At 34.8% G+C, this 20,087-nt stretch overlaps 1 protein-coding gene across 12 annotated transcripts in view; it reads right to left on the reverse strand.

Annotated features, from left to right (window-relative positions):
* Nucleotides 1–236: 236 nt before the first annotated feature.
* NAP1L1 (nucleosome assembly protein 1 like 1) overlaps nucleotides 237–20,087 on the reverse strand; it is a 32,839-nt gene continuing 12,988 nt past the window's right edge. For 7 of the 12 annotated variants that reach the window (XM_077845552.1, XM_077845553.1, XM_077845559.1 and 4 more), the window contains 13 exons: nucleotides 17,749–17,834; nucleotides 16,174–16,276; nucleotides 10,058–10,199; nucleotides 9,709–9,789; nucleotides 8,887–9,015; nucleotides 7,856–7,927; nucleotides 6,905–7,044; nucleotides 6,135–6,280; nucleotides 6,020–6,039; nucleotides 4,084–4,206; nucleotides 3,330–3,359; nucleotides 2,768–2,818; nucleotides 237–1,127 (listed from right to left, as the gene is read on the reverse strand). In XM_077845552.1, coding sequence (XP_077701678.1) covers nucleotides 1,092–1,127; nucleotides 2,768–2,818; nucleotides 3,330–3,359; nucleotides 4,084–4,206; nucleotides 6,020–6,039; nucleotides 6,135–6,280; nucleotides 6,905–7,044; nucleotides 7,856–7,927; nucleotides 8,887–9,015; nucleotides 9,709–9,789; nucleotides 10,058–10,199; nucleotides 16,174–16,276; nucleotides 17,749–17,834 — 1,159 coding nt within the window. In that variant the 3' untranslated portion in view covers nucleotides 237–1,091. Of the gene's footprint in view, nucleotides 1,128–2,767; nucleotides 2,819–2,998; nucleotides 3,095–3,329; nucleotides 3,360–4,083; nucleotides 4,207–6,019; nucleotides 6,040–6,134; nucleotides 6,281–6,904; nucleotides 7,045–7,855; nucleotides 7,928–8,886; nucleotides 9,016–9,708; nucleotides 9,790–10,057; nucleotides 10,200–16,173; nucleotides 16,277–17,748; nucleotides 17,835–20,087 lie in introns of those variants that run through there. The other 5 variants (XM_077845560.1, XM_077845561.1, XM_077845549.1 and 2 more) reach the window with 4 other exon arrangements.

Genomic DNA, 20,087 nt, shown 5'->3' on the forward strand with positions numbered 1-20,087 from the left:
ACAGAAATGAAATTTTAACCCTTCTAATTTTTCTTTTAAAAAAACAGTACATCATTTATCATTTAAGATTTTGTCTTTTTTATACTTTCTTAATTAGCAGATGTAGTACCTCTCCCAAAGCTGACACTCTTTTCTTCCATAATAGGGTAAACTGGGTACAATGCTTAATTCAAGCTAGGCCTCTGCTTCTACCTGAATTAGTACAAAATTAAGACATTCTCTTGTGAGAACTAAAATTATATTTGACATTTTTATTTTAGGCTGCAAAAACAAAAACAAGCAAACAGTAACAACAAAAAACTCGAAATAGGCTTGTCAAATGATGTAAATTCATCCTTTCCAGGGAAGCAGAAGGTAGACCCTACCATAAAGAAAAGATGCTTAGTTAATGGAAGTTAAATTTAAAAGTACAGTTAAAATAATGAGGCTTAACTTCTGAAAATAGGTTTTATTCACCTCCCTATAGTAATATCCACACTATGAGTTAGGTTTCTTTACTATTATTTCCTTATTAGGTTTCTAACTATGTCACCTAAAATACAAAATTCCATTAATAATCTAGTTATCAGTTGTGGTCTTACTGGAAATTCTTAACCATATATTTGTCTCCACAAGTTTTGTTTTTTAAATGAGGAATTGTCTTAGTCTAAGTCACTGCATTTCTATAACAAAGTCATGAAAGGCACAGCTAGTGCAAGCCAACGTAAACCCAATTCAACCACCAGCTAAAAAAAACACTTTGGTTCTTCAGGAAAAAAAAATTAGCAAACAGTTTCTTTTAATAGTTCTGTTCCCTTTCACAGCTGTAATCTACACTCTTTGTTACAGGATACAAATTACTCCCGAAGAACCAAACCACGTAGTGATGAACGAACATGCGTGGAAGAATTTGTGCGGTCAATAGAACTGCCAGATAAACTAGAGTGAAAATGCTATGTAGAACAAATTGGTCTAAAATTATCAGTTCCTTTCCTTTAAAAAAAATTACTGAGTCTACCAAGAAAATACAAAAACATAAGGCTGTAAGTAAATAATAGTTGTGTTTAGGCTATTACAGTGCAGGTTATCCTCAAGGCCACATACATCCTGCTTCACTGCTGCTTGCACTCTGCTGGGTTTTGATCCTTCTGTTAAAGGAAAACAACAAGTCAATCTATCTTCTTCTACCTGCTTCATTTAATTTTCAACAGTAATTATCGTACTTATATGATCTCTTCGTTCTACCAAAATTTTTGCCAAATTAAGGAAATGGTATAGCAAGGATGGCAAACTATTTATTCAAATATTAGCAAATCACAAAAATGCTAAAGCCCAAATTTTACATTGTGGAATGAACTCCATAAAATAACACACTGAACCATAATCTTAAAAATTAACCAAGCAATTTATGTTAGTCATATCACCAATTATTTTTGCCTTTTTCTAGATTATTCAGACATACTAATTTATACCTTTTAGACTATTTAATTTGATTTTTAATTACCTCTTCTCTTACCTGCTCACTAAAGTATCTTCTGGATATTTTACAGTACTTAGCAAATGAGTAAATGCATTTAACAGAAACCAAGTTTCAAATGAATCTTGATAATGTACTATGTATTTTGGGGGGAGACAAAGGGCTTTACCAACTCTGATATAACAAACTCCCAAGAACAACTGAGAGTCTCAAAGATAAAGAAAGTGGTTGGGAGACTCCCAATAAGCAGTACTGCTTCTCTATTCCCAAGCACTCCTGCAATCAGATTATTTAAAAACTGACCTTTGTTTATAAGCTATCCTTGGGGGCAGCCCGGGTGGCTCAGCAGTTTAGCACCTGCCTTTGGCCCAGGGCGTGATCCTGGAGCCCCGGAATCAAGTCCCACATCAGGTTCCCTGATGGAGCCTGCTTCTCCCTCTGCCTGTGTGTCTCTGCCTCTCTAATAAATAAATAAAATCTTAAAAAAAAAAAAAAAAAAAAGCTATCCTTTGGAGGGAAAACAACCTAAAGAATATAAACAAGAATTTAAAATGCTTCCAGGGGCTCCTGGGTGACACAGTCGGTTAAAGACCGGCTGACTCTTAATATTGGCTCAGGTCATGATCCTGGGATCAAGCCCGAGGTCAAGCCCTGAATCCCTGCATCAAACTCTGCACTAGGGCAGGGAGTCTGCTGAGGATTCTTGCTCTCTCTCTCTCTCTCACCCCCTTTCTCTCCACCCTTCCCCCTCCACTCTCTCTAAAATAACTAAATCTTTAAAAAATAAAATGAAAATAAAATGCTTCTTAAAAACACTTTTTAAAAAGCATAGGGGCACCTGGGTGGGTCAGTTAATTTCAGCCTTCAGCTGAGGTCACAATCCCAGGGTCCTGGGTGGGATCAAGCCCCACATCAGGCTCCCTGCTCAGCAGAGAGCATGCTTCTCTTCCCCTCTCTCTGCCCCAACTTTCGTCTTGTGTATGCTTGCACTCTCTCAAATAAATAAAAAAATAAAAATAAATTTTTTAAAAGAGCCCAAGATAATGTACATTAAAATCTTAGGGTTTATTTAGCCTGAGACTAAGAAAAATACAAAGTCAGAACCAAAAATAAAGTTTCTTAGGAAATGTGCACTGAAATCTCATGTACTACTGATATGCCAATGGGGATCAAAACAGAATATATATTATCTCCAGGCAATAGGATTTATTAAAGACTTTAACGGACAAAAAAATAAATAAACCTTATATTAAGAAACATCAACTCTTACTTAACCTGCCTGGAATAAAAAGCAGCACTAATTTTGCTCACCTTTGAGTCATAGTCTGGATCATTTTCCTCATCTCCTTCTTCTTCCCCTTCCTATATTAAAGTTCAAAATGCATCCATGAAGTAGGTACACAGTAGGAAGAAATGGCTCATAACGTACGGAGAAATTTTAATACAAGTTACTCTATAGGTCAAAAGATTTTCATGATTACAGTTTGGTGACAATGCAATTTAATTTGAAAGCTTCTAATATGAAAAATTTCCCAACACAACTTGAGACATCCAGAGAGCTTTTATTGAAAAGATTTACTGCAGCCAACGTTGAAAAAGTTTACTGCAGCTTTTGACTTCTTCAAAGAGCTGATAACCCTGCAGCAGAACAGAATTATTTGAAATAAAAAAAATGTTCTGAGTTTTGCAATTTATTTATTGAAACCTCATACATACATTGTTTGGCTGTAGAATTCTAAAACCATATTTTTTTTCCAAAAGGATTTTATCCCGTATCACAGAATAAGGATTATAGCAAAGGAATACATAAGTCACTCAATTTGCTTCTCAGTGTGTTAAACAGAGAATTATTTGCTCATTTGGTAAACATTACCTCATCCGCTTCTTCACCTTCTTCATCATACTAAAAAGGGAAAAAAAGGTGAGGTTTGAATGAAGCTAACAAACATTTGAGAATAGCATTTGTTACAGCCATGACTGTATCCACTAATATTTAAAAGTATTCAAAATACTTTCTCTAAGGCCATTAATTATAAATTAAATAGCTGCAGGAATCACTCAACTCAGTGCCAATATCTAAATCTGACAATTTAAAAAGTTAAAGAACACAGTACAATTGTGGGTGTGATCAGACAACTATTACTATAAGCATTACTTGCCTATACTTATGTGAAGTATAAGCAAGCGCAAAAAGAACCTGAAACCTATTTGAATGACATCTAGCAATAAAGATAACCAAAATATGAGGACTGCCTAATTTTACCTTAATTCTTGATTATTCCTTCAGATAAAAATTCTATGCTTCCTAGTATTGTTCTATTAAGCAATAAAAAATATCTCAGGTATGTTTGTCTGGTCAAAACCGAGAGCATAATACATCTACAACACTGACCAAAAGTTGCACTAATTCAGAGCAGTCTTCATAAAGAGCAGGAAAATAAAAGCTACCAAATATTCTAAGGAAATATTTAAAAACAATTCAGGAAAGTTACCTACAGGACATCTGTAATTAGCCTTTGAATTATTCTGTTTTCTTAAAAATTTACATTTACTCATTAAACTGCTCACCAATTGTGACCATCATACCCTCACCAAATGATTTCACTGCAGGATTCAGATTCACTCACATCATCATCATCATCTTCAATAGCTTCTCCAGTAAAGTATAACACTGATCTTGGGATTATACGCTCACGTAGAAAGTGACCAATTTCAAAGTCTGCAGCAAGGATAGCTTCAGCATCATCATCCTGTTTTGTTTTTTAAGGAAAAAAAAAAAAAAGCACAATATTTAATAACTTATTTAATTAGGCACATGCAAGAATTTTAGGATTAAATCCTAATGAAGCAACATTCAATTTCACTTCTAACTTTGTCATTTTAAAATTATCTTCTGTGTGTGATTAAACAGTCATCTATGTATGTATATATGGTTTATGTTCATAGGTTTTTAAAAAAGTTAGCAAGTCAGTGTATATTACTTAGAGAAATTTAGGAAAATAAAAATTAGAACTTTATTTATTGCTTAGTTTTTGACTTAAAATTAAAATATAAAAGCAACTTTGTTACGGGATTTTAATTTTCCTTATAAATACTCATTACTGAAAACACAAATTGAATAATATTAAGAATCTCAGGATTTAAATAACATTAGGTATACAGCACACAAAGAACACAGAGGATCACCTCACAATTCCTTAAAGATAGTCTATTAGCAGTTTGCATGTATAATGCCAAATGAGAATTATATTTAATAATTTCTGTTTTAAGGAGTTCTATTTAATGACAAAGCACAACATAGAAATGGTGCTGACATTATTCAAAATTAAAATAATCCCACTTAAGTTCCATGATACCAAACAATGAATTAACATTCCATCAATGTCTATTTTGAATCATCAACACAATCCACTTTAACAAACAGCCAAAAAAAAAAAAAATGGACTTTGAAGGAAAGATATCTCATCACAAGTGGAGGTGTTCTATCTGTAACAACTCAAGACCGTTTTTGTCACCATCAATATTTGACAGTAGAATTAAAAAAAAAAAATTCACTTCAACACAAACTCCAATCCACTAACATGAAAATAGCATGAAACTCTATCTTAATGCTAAGTAGTTCTACCTAAAATTCACGTGCCACTTTTATATTCTTTTTAATCCCACGAAAGGCTTTTTTTTTTTTTTTTTTTTTTTTTTTTAACAAAAGGCATTTTGAACCAAGCTTGCCACTTTTTATAGGCAGAAATACCTGGCTTTTATAGATCTGGTCTAAGTCTTAGCCAAAACTATTCTAATTCAAAAGTACTTCAAAATAAACATACTTTCTAATTCCATATGTATAAAACTTAGACTGAGTTAATAGAAGTTCAAAAATCTGGCCAACAGAGGGACGCCAGGGTGGCTTAGCAGTTGAGCATCTGCCTTTGGCCCAAGGCGTGATTCTGGAGACCCGGGATCCAGTCCCATATTGGGCTCCCTGCATGGAGCCTGCTTCTCCCTCTGCTTGTGTCTCTGCCTCTCTCTGTGTCTCTCTCATGAATAAAGATTTTTTTTTTAAAATCTGCCCAACAGAAAAGCAAATTCAAAACACATACCTAGCTTACACCCTTGCCTGCACAGACTTCTTTGAGGTTATTCCTCATTCCAGGCTGTAACACAGGCACTAATAAGTAAGCTCTTGGCTATGGGGTCACATAATTCATGGCCACAATATGAAAGCGTGTTTCCACTGGAGTAACAAATACAGAAAGGATTCTAACCAGAATGTGGTTAGGAGTAAATAGTCCAAATGACTTAATACATCCGAGTTTCAATAAGAAAACTATCATCTTAAGAACCTGAAGCCCCCACAAGCCTCAAAAGAAAAGTCTTTAGCCTTTCAGCATTTCTCAGTGAAAGCACTCCGTGCATTTTGAATGAAATAATTTCAGATGGATACAGGTCTTCTTCATGCACTGCAAGCCTCAGGTGAGTAGCAACTATCCAACTCCCCACATCTGAGAAACAGTTCTTTAAATTTCACAGTGAACAATTCAACAAATAAATAACGATTTAACTTACCAAATCTCCACTCTCAGGAACTGCAAAATTGAGAAAAGGAATTCAAATGAGTAAGGAATTTTTAAAAAGCTTACAATAAAACAACCATCAATACCCAAACTAAGACACTATTTACCTTCAGGTGGGGCAAAAAAATTAAAGAAAGAGTCATTGGAAACTGTTTTGGTCACAGTACGAACTGTCCCACGTCCCTTGTGTTTCTGCTTCTTCTTAATGGTTTTCAAAGTGACATTCTTTCCTTTTTTCCAATCTATCTGGCACCTTGCAAAACAAAGGGAAGAATCTATCACAATTAACATACTACACTTAATTGCTGGAAGAGCTAAGATTTATCCAATCGAATGTTATATATTTTTTTGAGATTTTCTTTTTTAGAGAGCGAGAGCACTCTTGCACATGAACAAGGGGAGGACCAAAGGGGGACAAAGTCTCCAGCAGACTCTGGGCTGGGACACGGGGGCTCAATCTCACAGCCCTGCGATCATGACCTGAGCCAAAACCAAGAGACGCTTCACTGAATGAGCCACCCAAGCACCCCAAATATTATTTGTATTACCAATTTTAGGGGGGGAAATTGGCTCAAATGCTTTCAATAGCAATACATAAAGAGGAAAATTTTATTTCTAAACACATTTTCTCAACAAAATTATTGACAAGTAGCACAAATTCACAATAGAGTAAATTTAAGTGTTCTCCTTTGCAGAGATGTCTGCAATACCATAAGCCAAGGAGTTCTAGGAAAGTAGGTATGCTTGTCTAAGAAACACTTTTCTGAAATGTTTAAACTATGTATCAAATACACACTAGGAAACACTAAATATCACAAATCATAAGTAAAACAGTAAGACATAGAATATTCTGTGAAAGTAGTAAAATTAAACTCACCCTGTACAACCCATAATTTCTGGTCCATCAAAAGAAAAGGGATCAGAATCATCTGGTTCTGATCTCATCCTATAGGTCTTTGTCAATACTTCATTTGTGAAATATTCATTGGGTTCAAAGTGAAATTCTAAGACAAAACTCTTAAAAAAAAAAAAAAAAACTGATGAAACTCCTGCATCATAAATGTTCATGCTTTATTAAGTGAAATTTAATCTACTGATTTTTACAACCACATAAAGTAGGTGATAATGCCTTTTCTGCTCCGGGAATGGGTCAGATAAACCCCAAATTATGTCAAAAAAGCAAAACAAAGCACAAAATAAAACTAAATAAAACCTAGCTCAACTTACAACTTCTATTTAGTAGCATTTTTATAAATAGGTTAGAACGAAATAAACTGACCTAGTACTCCCTCCTCCTTTCATCCCTACAAAGACTTTAAATCTTCTCCTACCCCAAATGTGACAGAGAAATAGCCCAACTTTACTACACACGATAGAAGAAAGAATCTATAGTCTGTAGTAGCTTTGCCCATACTTCACATAATACTGATGATTTTAGGAGAAGCTCATAGCTGATCTTTCATCATGGGGAAGTAGGGGGCCTCTAACATCTTTTGTTTCATGTAATTTCCAGACACACACCTTTTAAGACAGAGTAGGTATTCAGGGTGCTATTATTTTTTTCCTTGCTATCATTTTTATCTATTCTTCATCTAGACACAAGGATTTACTATATTTCAATAACAGTTTTATGTTCAGAGGGAGGAAAAGGAATAAATACTGTATCATAATTACCAACACCCAAACATTTATTTCCTAACAATAATTAAGAGTACCAACTTCTTTCTCACCATTTCTAGGCTTAGAATATCACTTTTTAGAAAGTTCCATATATCTACCTATAAATGTCTAATGTTAAAAAACTAAAAATATTTCAAAGTTCTTTTACCATAGGCTGGCCAGCATCTGAGAACTTCACTTTAATATCTTTCAAGTGCTTCAGAATAGGTTCGTCGTGTTCCTGCAAATTAAGAAAATACTAAAATGAGAATCTAACGTAGCACTTCAGGATTAGTGTGCTACCACTGGACAATAAACATTTAGGTGACTGAGACATTTATATAGTGAGGTAACAATTACAAACCGTAAGACCTACTCTCCAGATTATGGTTTTATACCAAAGCTATAGTTTACTTATAAGCTCTACTCATTTCTACTGCCAATGGTAGAAAAAAAGTGACTTAACAGAGAATTATATCTATCATCAGACCGAATGGGCTGAAGAACATAAAACCAAGTCTAAGGCATATTTGCTTTAAAAACATTTCCTTTTCCAGCTGCTTCTTATTCCTTTCATTCTGCTGGGTCCTTCTGTACTTTGCCAAAGTAGAAATGCAATAAGCAGTCACAGTTTTGAGATTTCTTTTTCTTGACTTCTATCACTAAAGTACTCTAAAAGTACTATAATGCAGATAATAGTGGCTCAAGAAATGCATCTGATTACAACAGGTGAAATTTCCCTGAGAAGGTGACATCTGTGTTGGATTTCAAAAAAAAGTGACAAGGAGTAAAGGAGTTAAAGGAGTTAAAGATCTTTATGTTATTCCTTTAAAATGCAAATGTTCCTCAATATTTGTTTCAGACTGAAAAGGTCTTTTTGGTAAGATAAATGAAATTTTAAGTTTCCTCTCTCCACTCTCTAATACCAAGCACCTAAACAGAGAAGACACAAGACTAAACAAAACACTGCTCAATGATAAACAACTGTCAAAGGGACTATTTCAGTATCTAACTTGAAAATGAACTATAATTTGATTACAATAATCGAAGATGCAATTTTCCTTCTACAGGTAACAGTTTTCAAAAGACAGAAATCATTCTGTAGAGGTCAACAATGGAGTGACTAGTCATCATACCCATTTAAATTTCAAAGGTTTTTACCCTTTGAGGTAAACTGATGTTTTTAATGAATAAAATTACCTGAACCATATCACTGAGCAAGTCAACATTCTTAAAAACAGTCAACCAGAATTCAGGAATTCCCTTGGGGTCTTCTTTTTCTTCATCCTTTTTCTCATCTTCAATCTTGGCTTTTTCTTTTAGCTCCTCCTAGATAAATAACAGCATAAATTATTGAATAACTAGATTAGATCACTTGATAAAATCTTACCCATCTCCTAACTTACATCCAGTGATGAAGTACAGAAACCAGCAAATCCTCAATCACCAACTGCAATTTTCAAACAAGTTCTAATCCAACTGTGTAAACACTGCTGTTACCCATACCAAACCTTACTTATTGCTACTACCATAACCCTCCCAAAACGTAGAACCTATGAGCTATGGGGAAACCGTTTTAGAGAAAAAAATTTTTTAACTTTAGTTAAAAAAAGAAACATAAACTGTGCCCAAATCCTCACCCCTTGGTGTTTTTCATCAAAACATTATGTTCTCCTAATCAACCAACATTAAAATAGCAACGCTCGGGAAATAGTCATAGAACAGACACCGGATCTGTGTCACAATCCTGCCATTTATTAGTTGTAGGCAAGTCACTTAGAGGCCTCTACTACTTGAAAAACAAGAACAATCCTTTGCATGTCATTAAATTCAAAGGAAAAGTTTACATGATCTATAAAATTTAAATACTAAAAAATGTAAGGGAAAAATGAATTTGGGTACAGATGGTAGCAGGGCAAACAGTGAGTGGCTCATCTGTTCTGATTATTGTTAACTCACCAACAATCTTACAATAAAATATTTCCAAGACAAAAAAAACACTACATTAAAGTTGGTACTGACCGAAATTTCGTCCTCCTCATCTGGTTTCCATTCACATTCTTCTTCCGTAGGTTCATAAATTGCATTAATGATCTCAAATCGCTAAAATGATTTAAAAAAAGAAAAGCTTGCATAAAAACACTGACATCCAAGCCAAAAACTAGCTGTTTTGCATTAAAGCTGTATATAGATTTTATGAATGCGTACCACCAATTGAATTGCTATTATTGAGTTTTTCCAAATACCTCGAATAACCATTTTGCTGAGAGGTCTATAAAGATTAAACCATCTGCAAGGTTGGTTGTATTTCCAGAGCTTTATTATAATCTCAAATTTTAGGTAAAGAAAATAAAGTAGTAGAAATCATTACCTTATCAAACAGAGGTTGATAGAGAACAGCATACTTTCTTTCAAGATCATGAACTTCCTCATAGAATTTGGCTTCTATCTGTGCACATTTAACTTGAAGATTTTTGAGAGCATTCACTCGTCTTTTAACTACCCTAGGCAAACTGAAAGGTTGGAAGTGCACCAGTTACATAGCATCAGAGTAAAACACTCACACTTCTATCATATTGAATAGTAAAGCATAAAAGTTAGTGAATGTTAAATCTCCTATTTGAAACAAAAGGTCTATTCAAAGTAATTAAAAGTCAAGAAATATAAAATACACAGACTTAACTAGAAAATATTTCAAAAGTGAACATTTAAACAGATACAGTAAGTTGATAAAAAGATGTAAATCACATAAATCTTTCATCATAATCAAGTTCAGCAAAGACTTGTCAGTGCTGGCATCTAAGCTGTAAAACAGTCTATCTTAGGAAGTTAAAATTTAGGGACTGACTGAGCATCCTGAGAATAACGACAATAACCTTGATTTAAAAAAATAAAGTATGTGTATCTCACCCATACCAGCTATTTTTAGGGAAAAGGAGAGGAGCATATGTATATTAGAAAAAAGGATGATATCCTATACCATTATTTCCTCTTTTAGTCTCTGTATTTAAAACTTGAATTTAGGGACGCCTGGGTGGCTCAGTGGTTGAGCATCTGCCTTTGGCTCAGGACAGGATTCCCCTGTCCGGGGTCCAGGGATCAGGTCCCACATCGGGCTCCCTGCATGGAGCCTGCTTCTCCCTCTGCCTGTGTGTCTGCCTCTCTCAGTCTCTCATGAATAAATAAATAAAATCTTTAAAAAAAAGAAACTTGAATTTACATTAAAAAAAGAATGCTATATTTCATGAAGGGACTTAATAGCTTTGAGATATAATTCATAAATCATACAATTTTCTATGGGGTATACGCCACCTGAAGTATAAGTAAACTTATGAATCCCCTACCACCCAAAAACTGTTCACTTAAGGGGATCCCTGGGTGGCGCAGCGGTTTAGCGCCTGCCTTTGGCCCAGGGCGTGATCCTGGAGACCCGGGATCGAATCCCACGTCGGGCTCCCAGTGCATGGAGCCTGCTTCTCCCTCTGCCTATGTCTCTGTCTCTGTCTCTCTCTCTCTCTCTCTGTCACTATCATAAATAAATAAAAATTAAAAAAAAAAAACTGTTCACTTAAAATTGATCTAACTTCAGGGAATCTGTGTAAGAGATCCAGAATCCAGGTTAGAATTTTCTGCCATGAGCAGATTGTTGTAAATCAAATATTTCTCTTACTTAACCGCTACTTTAGTTACATTAATCAGAAGTAAAAAAACAAATTACCTATTACCAATTTTTTATTTCTTACAGTTAAAAGTAAAGCTTAATGTTTTGTCAAGGTGATGAAATAACATGGGGTGCTGCCCACACCTACACCGTATCTCAGAAAAAAAAAATGAACCCTAGAACTTCAGAACCAAGAAGAAAACAACTATTTCAGGGACTTACACACTCACACGCACACATACTACGGAGCAACTTCTGAGTAAGACTAACAACCGTACAGGGTGAACTGCCACCTGGAAATGGGCAAGAATGAGCAGAACAGGGAACAGGACAGACTGGAAGAAAGCTTTTGAAATTTTGGGTTTGCCTTACAACAGCCAGTGCCTGACCTCTTCACCCTTCACAAAGCCCAGGTGCCAGCATTCTTAGGAGTTCGTTGAGCTGAGAGCCTACAAAGCACTCCCTCCTCCACCCCTCCAACCCAGGTACAACAGATTACAACCAAAGGAGCAACTTCCTCTGCCCCAAGCAGCCAAAGACAATTGCCTGGAATTGACAGTAAACTTTGAGTCTCAGGTGACCAGACTCTATTCTTAAATTCCACGAGACTGTCACAAACCAGAGCCTGATCTTTTCTCCTCCCTCAATAATCATTATTGAGGAGTAAATCAGCCAGTGAGCCTGAGCTCTACAGCCAAAATAACTAAAACTTTAAGGAGTATAAATTTCTAATGAAAGAATGAAATACGTATCATCTGAAGCCGTATTATTAGACAGAACAATGTAAATATATTTAAAGAGAGGAGGGAAGAAACAAGACCAAGAAATCTAAAACAAAGTAGAAATATTAAATATGAAAAATACAGTAGCTGAAACAAATAACCAACAAATAAGATAAACAGGATAGGTTCAGCTTAAGGAAGTTCATTAAAGTTGGAATACTCTCCAGAAAAGCAGCAGGAAAGACAGAAAAATGATTTGGACAACAAAATTAGCAACAGCTGAAAGACAGGAGGTGGATATCTGAAGAAAAGAGCAATAAATTTCTCAGAATTAAAGTAATATGAAAATCCTTACTCTAACCCCTAGACAGGTGAATGATATTCATGAATATCAAAGACCAAATAAAATTCTAAGTGTGTTCAATGAAAAAGCAAATAACCTATACAGGAAAAGGAATCGGACTGACAACAGGCTTCAAAAGAAAACTCCAGATACAAGAAGAAATGAATTTTTAAGATATTTAAGAACTTTGAACTTAAAATTTTATAAGCCAAACTATTATTCAAATATGAAGGCAAAATAAAAATTGTATGAGACATATGAAGCTTCAGGAAATATGCCACAAACACTCATTACATTAAAAATAATTTCTAAGTAAAAAAAAAAAAAAAAAAAATCCGGAAATACTATGTAAGTGTGGGTGGCCAAAAACCTTGGTAAATTTTACTGTTGCCTTGATGGGAAAAAAGAGGACTAGAGAACATATACGTGTAAAAAAAAAAAAAAAAAAAAACCAGACATTAGTAAATTTAAGAAATCAATATGGGTAAATAAACTTAGATATTAGGTTAGAAGCCCTTTTACCATAATAACAAAAAACAAAATGCAGCAATTTTAATATCAGAAGACAACTTGGTTTATTTGAAGAAAAGCAGGAAAAGAGAAAGAAACATTGTACAATAAATTATAAAATAATAGCAATTATGTCCAAAAACAATACCACTTTCAAGAAATGCAAAGAGTTTAAAATTACTAATAAAGCAGCAAACTTACATACTAGAGATAAGATACAAGGATGGAGAAAGACATGCCAGGTAAATAAACATCAAAAGAAGGCTAGAATAGTGGTCTTTTTTTTTTTTTTTTTTTTTTTTTTATGATAGTCACAGAGAGAGAGAGAGAGAGAGAGAGAGAGAGAGGGGCAGAGACACAGGCAGAGGGAGAAGCAGGCTCCATGCAGGGAGCCTGATGTGGGACTCATCCCAGGTCTCCAGGATCATGCCCTGGGCCAAAGGCAGGCGCCAAACCGCTGCACCACCCAGGGATCCCTAGAATAGCGGTCTTAAGATCAAACAAAACAATTCATACCACCACCACCACAAAATATAAAAGAGGATATTTTATACTGGTAACTGGAACAAAAGGACAAGATATACACATCACCAACATATAGTTAATAATACAGCTTCAAAAATATATTAATCCATAACTAATAGAATCACAGGGAGAAACAGATTAAGTGGAAATTTAACACATTCTTCCCAGAATCTGTTAGATAAAGCAATCAATAAGAAATAAAGAGAACCTGAACAACACAGTTAATAAATCTGAGGTACTAATTTCAGCAGATAGATCTTCACACTCAACTTTCACAGAACATCTGCAATAAATATTAAGGCCATAAAAGATAAATTAAAAAAAAAAAAAATCAAATGAACGAAGCCCTCAATTCAAGAAACTGAAAGGGGAATGAAGCAAATCCAAAGAAGGATTCTCAAACCCTAAAAGCCCAAGTCCGTTTTTAGAAGAGTTCTATCAACTGTTCAAGGGACAATTAATTCCTATGTATACAAGTTGCTTTGAAAAAAAGGAGAAAAAGTAAAAGTAGCCCTGTTTATTTCATTAAGAAGGTGAAATCTTGACTCTAACACCAGGGCATGGAATTATAATCCCACAAAAATTTCTGTATTATATACACATGCACATACACACACACACACAAACACACACACAGTTTCACTAGAGAAGACCTTGAATAAAACGTCAACTACTTGACGTTTTAAAAAAAATTCCAAGTAGACAATAAGTCTAATGGAGTTTTATAACCATTCCTAGTTAAGATGAAATAAGATAAAAATGCTCGTGTTTAATGCTAATTGTTTAACAGAGTACTGAAAGACCTGGAAAATGTTATAATGAACCAAAAATAAACTTGGTGTGGTGTAATGTGAAAAGATTAGAGCTAAAACTGCTATTATTTGCAGATAAGATCTTTTGCCTATGGGAGGAAAAAAAAAAGAACAATTGTAAATGTAGCAAGATTTCTGGATACTAGATCAACAGCAAAAGAAGGTAAATCAATATCATTCCTCCACATTAACAATAGTCAACTTGGAAATACAATAAGAAATAAGATACTATTCACAACAGCAACACAACTAAAGTATACAGGAATCAACCAATAGACTATGAAAAAAACTGTAACAGAAAAGAGGATGATTCAATAAATACAAGGATATAAATGAGACAATTTAACATTAAAAGAATGATTCCCTACCATGTTAATCTATATATTCAATGTAACTCCTATCAAAATTTGGTGGAGGAGTGTTTCATTTTGTGAAAACCCCTATAAACTTACTATCAGCCATATGTGGGATAAAGGTCTCATATAATTAGGCCAATCTTAAGAGTATGTTCCATTAGGGAATTGCGGGGGGTAGAAAAAAGCAAGATACTACAGGGAGAAATAGATTAATAGATTAAATTATCACCCTGCTAGATATGAAGACATATTAAAAAGCCACATTAATTAAGAGTGCTGCTCAAAGACAAACACAGGTGTTTGTAAGAAACTGATGTGCAATAAAGGTGGCATCACAAATAAATGGGGAAAGAATGAAGTGTTATAAAAACAGGCTCACCAAAACAAAAACAAAAACAAAAAACCCTGATGCACAGCTAAATACAAAGGTGGCCTTGAAAAGTAAAGACCTAAAGATGAAAAGGTAAAACTACTCAACAGGAAATGCAGAAGTAACTAGGAAGAACTTCTTAACTTGAAAACAGTAAGCCATAGGTCAAAAAACTTAAAACATAAAAAATGAAAGATGCTGGTTTAATGGAGAGTGCTATGGATAAAATAAAAATGACAAAAGATTATTTATAAAACCTAAAACTGAGGAGATTAACACCTAGAATATACAAAAACTCCTGCAAAACAAGACAGTAGACCCCAATAGGAAAGTGGACGAGAGCAACCTGAAAGGCTTACAGTCATGAAGAAAAGCTCAAAAGTCATTAGACAGCAAAAATTACAAATAAAATATGCCTGCACCTTGTAGGCTGGTATAAACAAAAACCCATAAAGATGAACGATGCCAACTGCTGGCAAGGACACAAGGATAAAGCATCCTTCATGCACTGGATACAGTCATTCTAGAAAGCAAGCTGGGAAGTACTTAAAGTTTGCATACCCCATAACAAATAATCCCACTGGTAAGTACATGTCTCACAAATTTCTTACACAGTTCTTTAAGAGAGCATGCAAAAAGAGGACCATTATAATGGAGTTTGTGTTGATGGAGCTTAGAGGCAATCTAGATATCCGCCAAAGAAAAAGTATAAAATATGGTGGACAAATATCCCCAAGTGACAACATTCAGAAGCCAGAAACTGCTGACTAGAGATTGCATACAGATAGCAATAGGGATGAATCTTTAAATTATAAAACCAAGTAAAAACGATTATAAGCAGAATAAGATATACAGACTATTGTTAATGATTTATATATAGGACTAGTGAAATAAATAGGAAATCTGTATTTCTTCTAATTCTCTGCATTCCTAGCAAACCCCCAAATAAATCTCAGAAATGGTTAAGATCAGTGTATTTCCTGTGGAGAGGAGTCAAACTTTAAAAGATCAACTCTAAATTGGTGGTACTCAGCAAAATTTTAAACTCTCAATAATCCTATACTAGATACTAACAGACATTGGCTTTTCACTGTTAGTTATCTAAGTCCTAGGTGGTTTTAAAAAGATACACCTGCAATGCTGATTACAGAAGGATAAATAAGGACCACGGAAAAGAAGAACTTGTACCTTTCAATGTATCCTGTTGGTGTTTCTACCAGACCATCAAGTCTTTCTTGAAGGGCTGCAAGAATCTGAGGATTTTGCATCATCTGAACAGTCAGCTGACGCGCTTTAAAAAAAAAAAAAAAGGGGGGGGGGGCATCGAAAGAAGGATTTTATGAAAATGTATTACGCGATTTTAATAGGACAATCCAATAATGAAGTTTTCCTGACTAGCCCATAATTCATTGGTTTGAGTAGAGACGGGCAGCAAGCAAGTGGAGCAAAATCCACTCTAGGAAAACCTGACGTTCAGAAAGCTCAGATTCCTAATGCTCTAAACAAATGCCACTGCCACAACTACCTTTTAACAATAAATATCCTTTCTCCTCCTACAACCTTGTATTTCATCCATCTTAACATTTTTGAGAAGCTCAAAGCTTCATCCAGATGCCTACCTACTATGTATGACTCTACGTAACACTCTGAAGGCAGACAACACATTATCAGAAAACTGCAAATATAATGACAGTTTCAACCCTGGGAGAAAGACTGTAGAGTAGCCTAAATATTTGTTTGATGCTTATTAGTATAGTGTGCTTGTGTGTATAGTTAACAGTTGAGGCAATCAAGGTTGTAACTAAAGCCAAACAAAATGTGGTTAACGGTGTCTAAAAATTATGTTCAATGCAAAAATAAACTAGAAAACTAGATTTAGGCAAAACAAATTATTTTGCTATTACCATCTCTTCATCAATAGACATTACACAAAATTGACATGAATTTTCCCAATTATGTTTTTAAAGATCAATTTCTAAGATTAATTTGATTACTGGATGACATACACTTACTATAACATGCCTTTAGGACTAGCCACTAAGGATACAGACCTATGTGTCTTTTAAGAATGTTACATGATGAAAGCTAATGCTAAAGTTCAGTGACCTTTTCACAATTAACCTCCATCTGGTTTACAATGAAAAATTGAGTCATCTAGTACTTTAATATTCTTGGCCCATACCTACAGGGTGTAACCTAAAGCAGTACAATTCCCCACTAACACTGCTAACCCCCCCCAAATAATTATTTGCTAAAGAAAACAGTGAATTTTTTTTACATTTAATAAATGTCATTTTTGTCATTTGATTGGAATGGATTAAAAAATGACTGACATACAACTACATGTTTTCTATGCAGGAAACAATGAACATTTCCAGTAACTCTAAGCTAGTGTTGTTTGTTTAGAAATATCACCAAAACAACTCCCACCAACATCTGTAACATTTCTGAATTCAGACAAAACTCATGGGCAGCTGTTTGACACAGCTATGCCATGTCACTCCAGCAGTAGAGGGTGGGTATACAGAGTGACTTCTGACGGGTTACTAACTATATTCATACCTTTTCCCTTATTACCATCATATCTCCATCTCCCTCTTCCCCTCTTTTCTTATCCCCACCCTGAACACACAAACTGTCCCTAAACCAGAGATACAGGTCACGTGGGTAGACAAGGATCCAAAAGGGAACAGTATTTGTTAACTACCCTCTAGAAGACATGTGCCAACAATCACTGGCTCCTGAAGTAATTTAAAATAATACCTTTGATTTTTGTTTCTTCACCAGTTTCTTCTTCTTCTACTTCTTCAACATCATCCAAATCTTGATCAAGTTCAGACTGTTCTTTGCTACAATATCATAGTATCACACCAAGGTTCAAATGTACCAATTACCAAAAAATAAATAAAAAATTATAAAAAAATTCAACTCATTTTGTAGGTTAATATGCCTCTTTCAAAAATATGAAATAGGAAATTCAAAAGGTAATTCAGTTCTCTAACTTCACATGTAAACAAGCACAAACTGGAAGTACACAGAATTTCATTTAAAAGCACATGGTCAAACATAAAGTTTTTATTTTAAGTTTTCTTTTTTAAGATTTTATTTTTAAATAATCTCTGCACCCAATGTGGGGCCTGAACTCACAATCCCAAGATCAAGAGCTGCATGCTCCACTGACTGAGCCAGCCAGGCTCCCCTCTACTCCAAGCTTTAAAAATGTGGTTTGATTGGGGTTGGTCCCAGGAATGTGAGGTCAGAAGTATGTTTCTCTACACAATAACCATGGATTTCGGTCTTCTTAGTAACAGCACCCTGATATTAGGAGATGGCAAAACACCAAGCTTTTAGAAATCTACATTTCCCAACCCTGATATTAGGAGATGGCAAAACACCAAGCTTTTAGAAATCTACATTTCCCAACCTGTACCTTTTGGTGAGGTGTGGTTAAATAACTCTGGGCAGTGAGTGAAGCTAAAAAAGCAAAATTTGTACAGAATTGAGTAAGCCTCCTTTATAGGACAGCTGGGAGGCCTTCTAATCTTGCTCCCTTCATAAAATAGGCATGTGATGACTAGAGTTCAGTAGCCATGCTGGACCATGAGGCATCCTAGAGAATGAAAGTCAACAGAATGAAGGAGTTTGGAAAAACAAGGATCCTGTACCCCTGATGGATAGAGCAATCAGTACAGTACAGTACAGCCTGGACTATCTTTGGACTTTCCTTTTTCTTTACTTCATAGTGGAGATGGGCAGAAAAAGTTAAGAAGACCAGAGTCTACTTATGCTTAGATCAAAGCCAGGAGGATGATACCATCGAAAGAAAAGGAAAAAAGTAATAAGAGAATATTCTCCCCATTTCATCCTAAAAATCTAGTTTTTGAACATAAAATTACGAGAATTAAAAGGGAAATAAGAGTATCTAAGTCAATATATATTTTCATAAAATTCCTTGTGTGACTTTACATTTTAGTATTTGGTTTACAGATTTAGTCACTTTCATGGTTAGAAACAGCATTTGAAATATTAACTTTCATATAGAGACAAATACTACCTAATTTTCATATAAGGACAAATACAGAAAATGTCAACTGTATTATCAGCAAAATGCATAGTCCAGTAAACTAAGGAGAAAAAATTCAGCCTTCCCATCCGAAATAGATTACTTCTAAAATTATCTTTTAGTATAACATTTTTAGATTTAAGGGTCATTACCTGGGGCACAGCTGTTTCTCCAGTGTGATTTTAATCATTTATTGAACACCTACATTTTAAGGCTTTAAAACAGAGGTCGACAGACTATGTCACATGGTCAAACACAGGCCATTATTTTTGTAAATAAAACTTCATTGGAACACAGCCACGTAAGTTTAGGTATTGTCTATGGCTGCATTCGCACTACAAAGCAGAGTTGAGTAACTGCAACAGTGGCCATATGGTCCAAGAGGCCTAAAATATTTATAATCGGTACTTATATAAATTTTAGAATATTAAAGTTTATGTATTTTATAGATTTATAATATTTATAAGATGCCTTCAAAACTTTCCTTTACTCAGAAAGTTTGCTGACTCCTGTTTTAAAGAACAAGAATCCTTCCCCTTCCTCCCACTCTTCTAGGGCTCAGTCACCTAAAATTAAATAAGGGGATGGTGGGGAATCAAGCTGTCACAACCTATTTATTCTTTTTTTAAAAAGTTTAAAGTAAAGGTTGCAAAGTTAAGATGGTATGCTCCTCTGATCTTAATCCTACCAAAATCCCTACTAAAATTATAACAAAAGGGTTTTTTAACCAGACAAACATTGAAGGACAAAAAGACAAGAACAGCAATAGCAACTTCACTGAGAACTGACATCTAAATTAACAGTGGTAAAAGCTCAAAAAGTAGGAGCCCAAACACAAAATCTTAAAAAGGACACTTCTGGAACTAGGGCTGGGGGGATGAAAGTGGAGAAAATAAAGAGAACTAAACAAAAACTAATAAAGCAGTTAAATCTCCAGATTCTCTCCCTCAATCTAGCAGAAGCATGGCTGTTTCTTCTTTGGAAAGGATTAAACTGAGAGCTCAGACTACAAGACCACAGACACAACCTCGAGTCTCTC

Source organism: Canis aureus, chromosome 13 (genome assembly GCF_053574225.1).
Source record: "Canis aureus isolate CA01 chromosome 13, VMU_Caureus_v.1.0, whole genome shotgun sequence".
NCBI classification, from domain to species: Eukaryota; Metazoa; Chordata; class Mammalia; order Carnivora; family Canidae; genus Canis; species Canis aureus.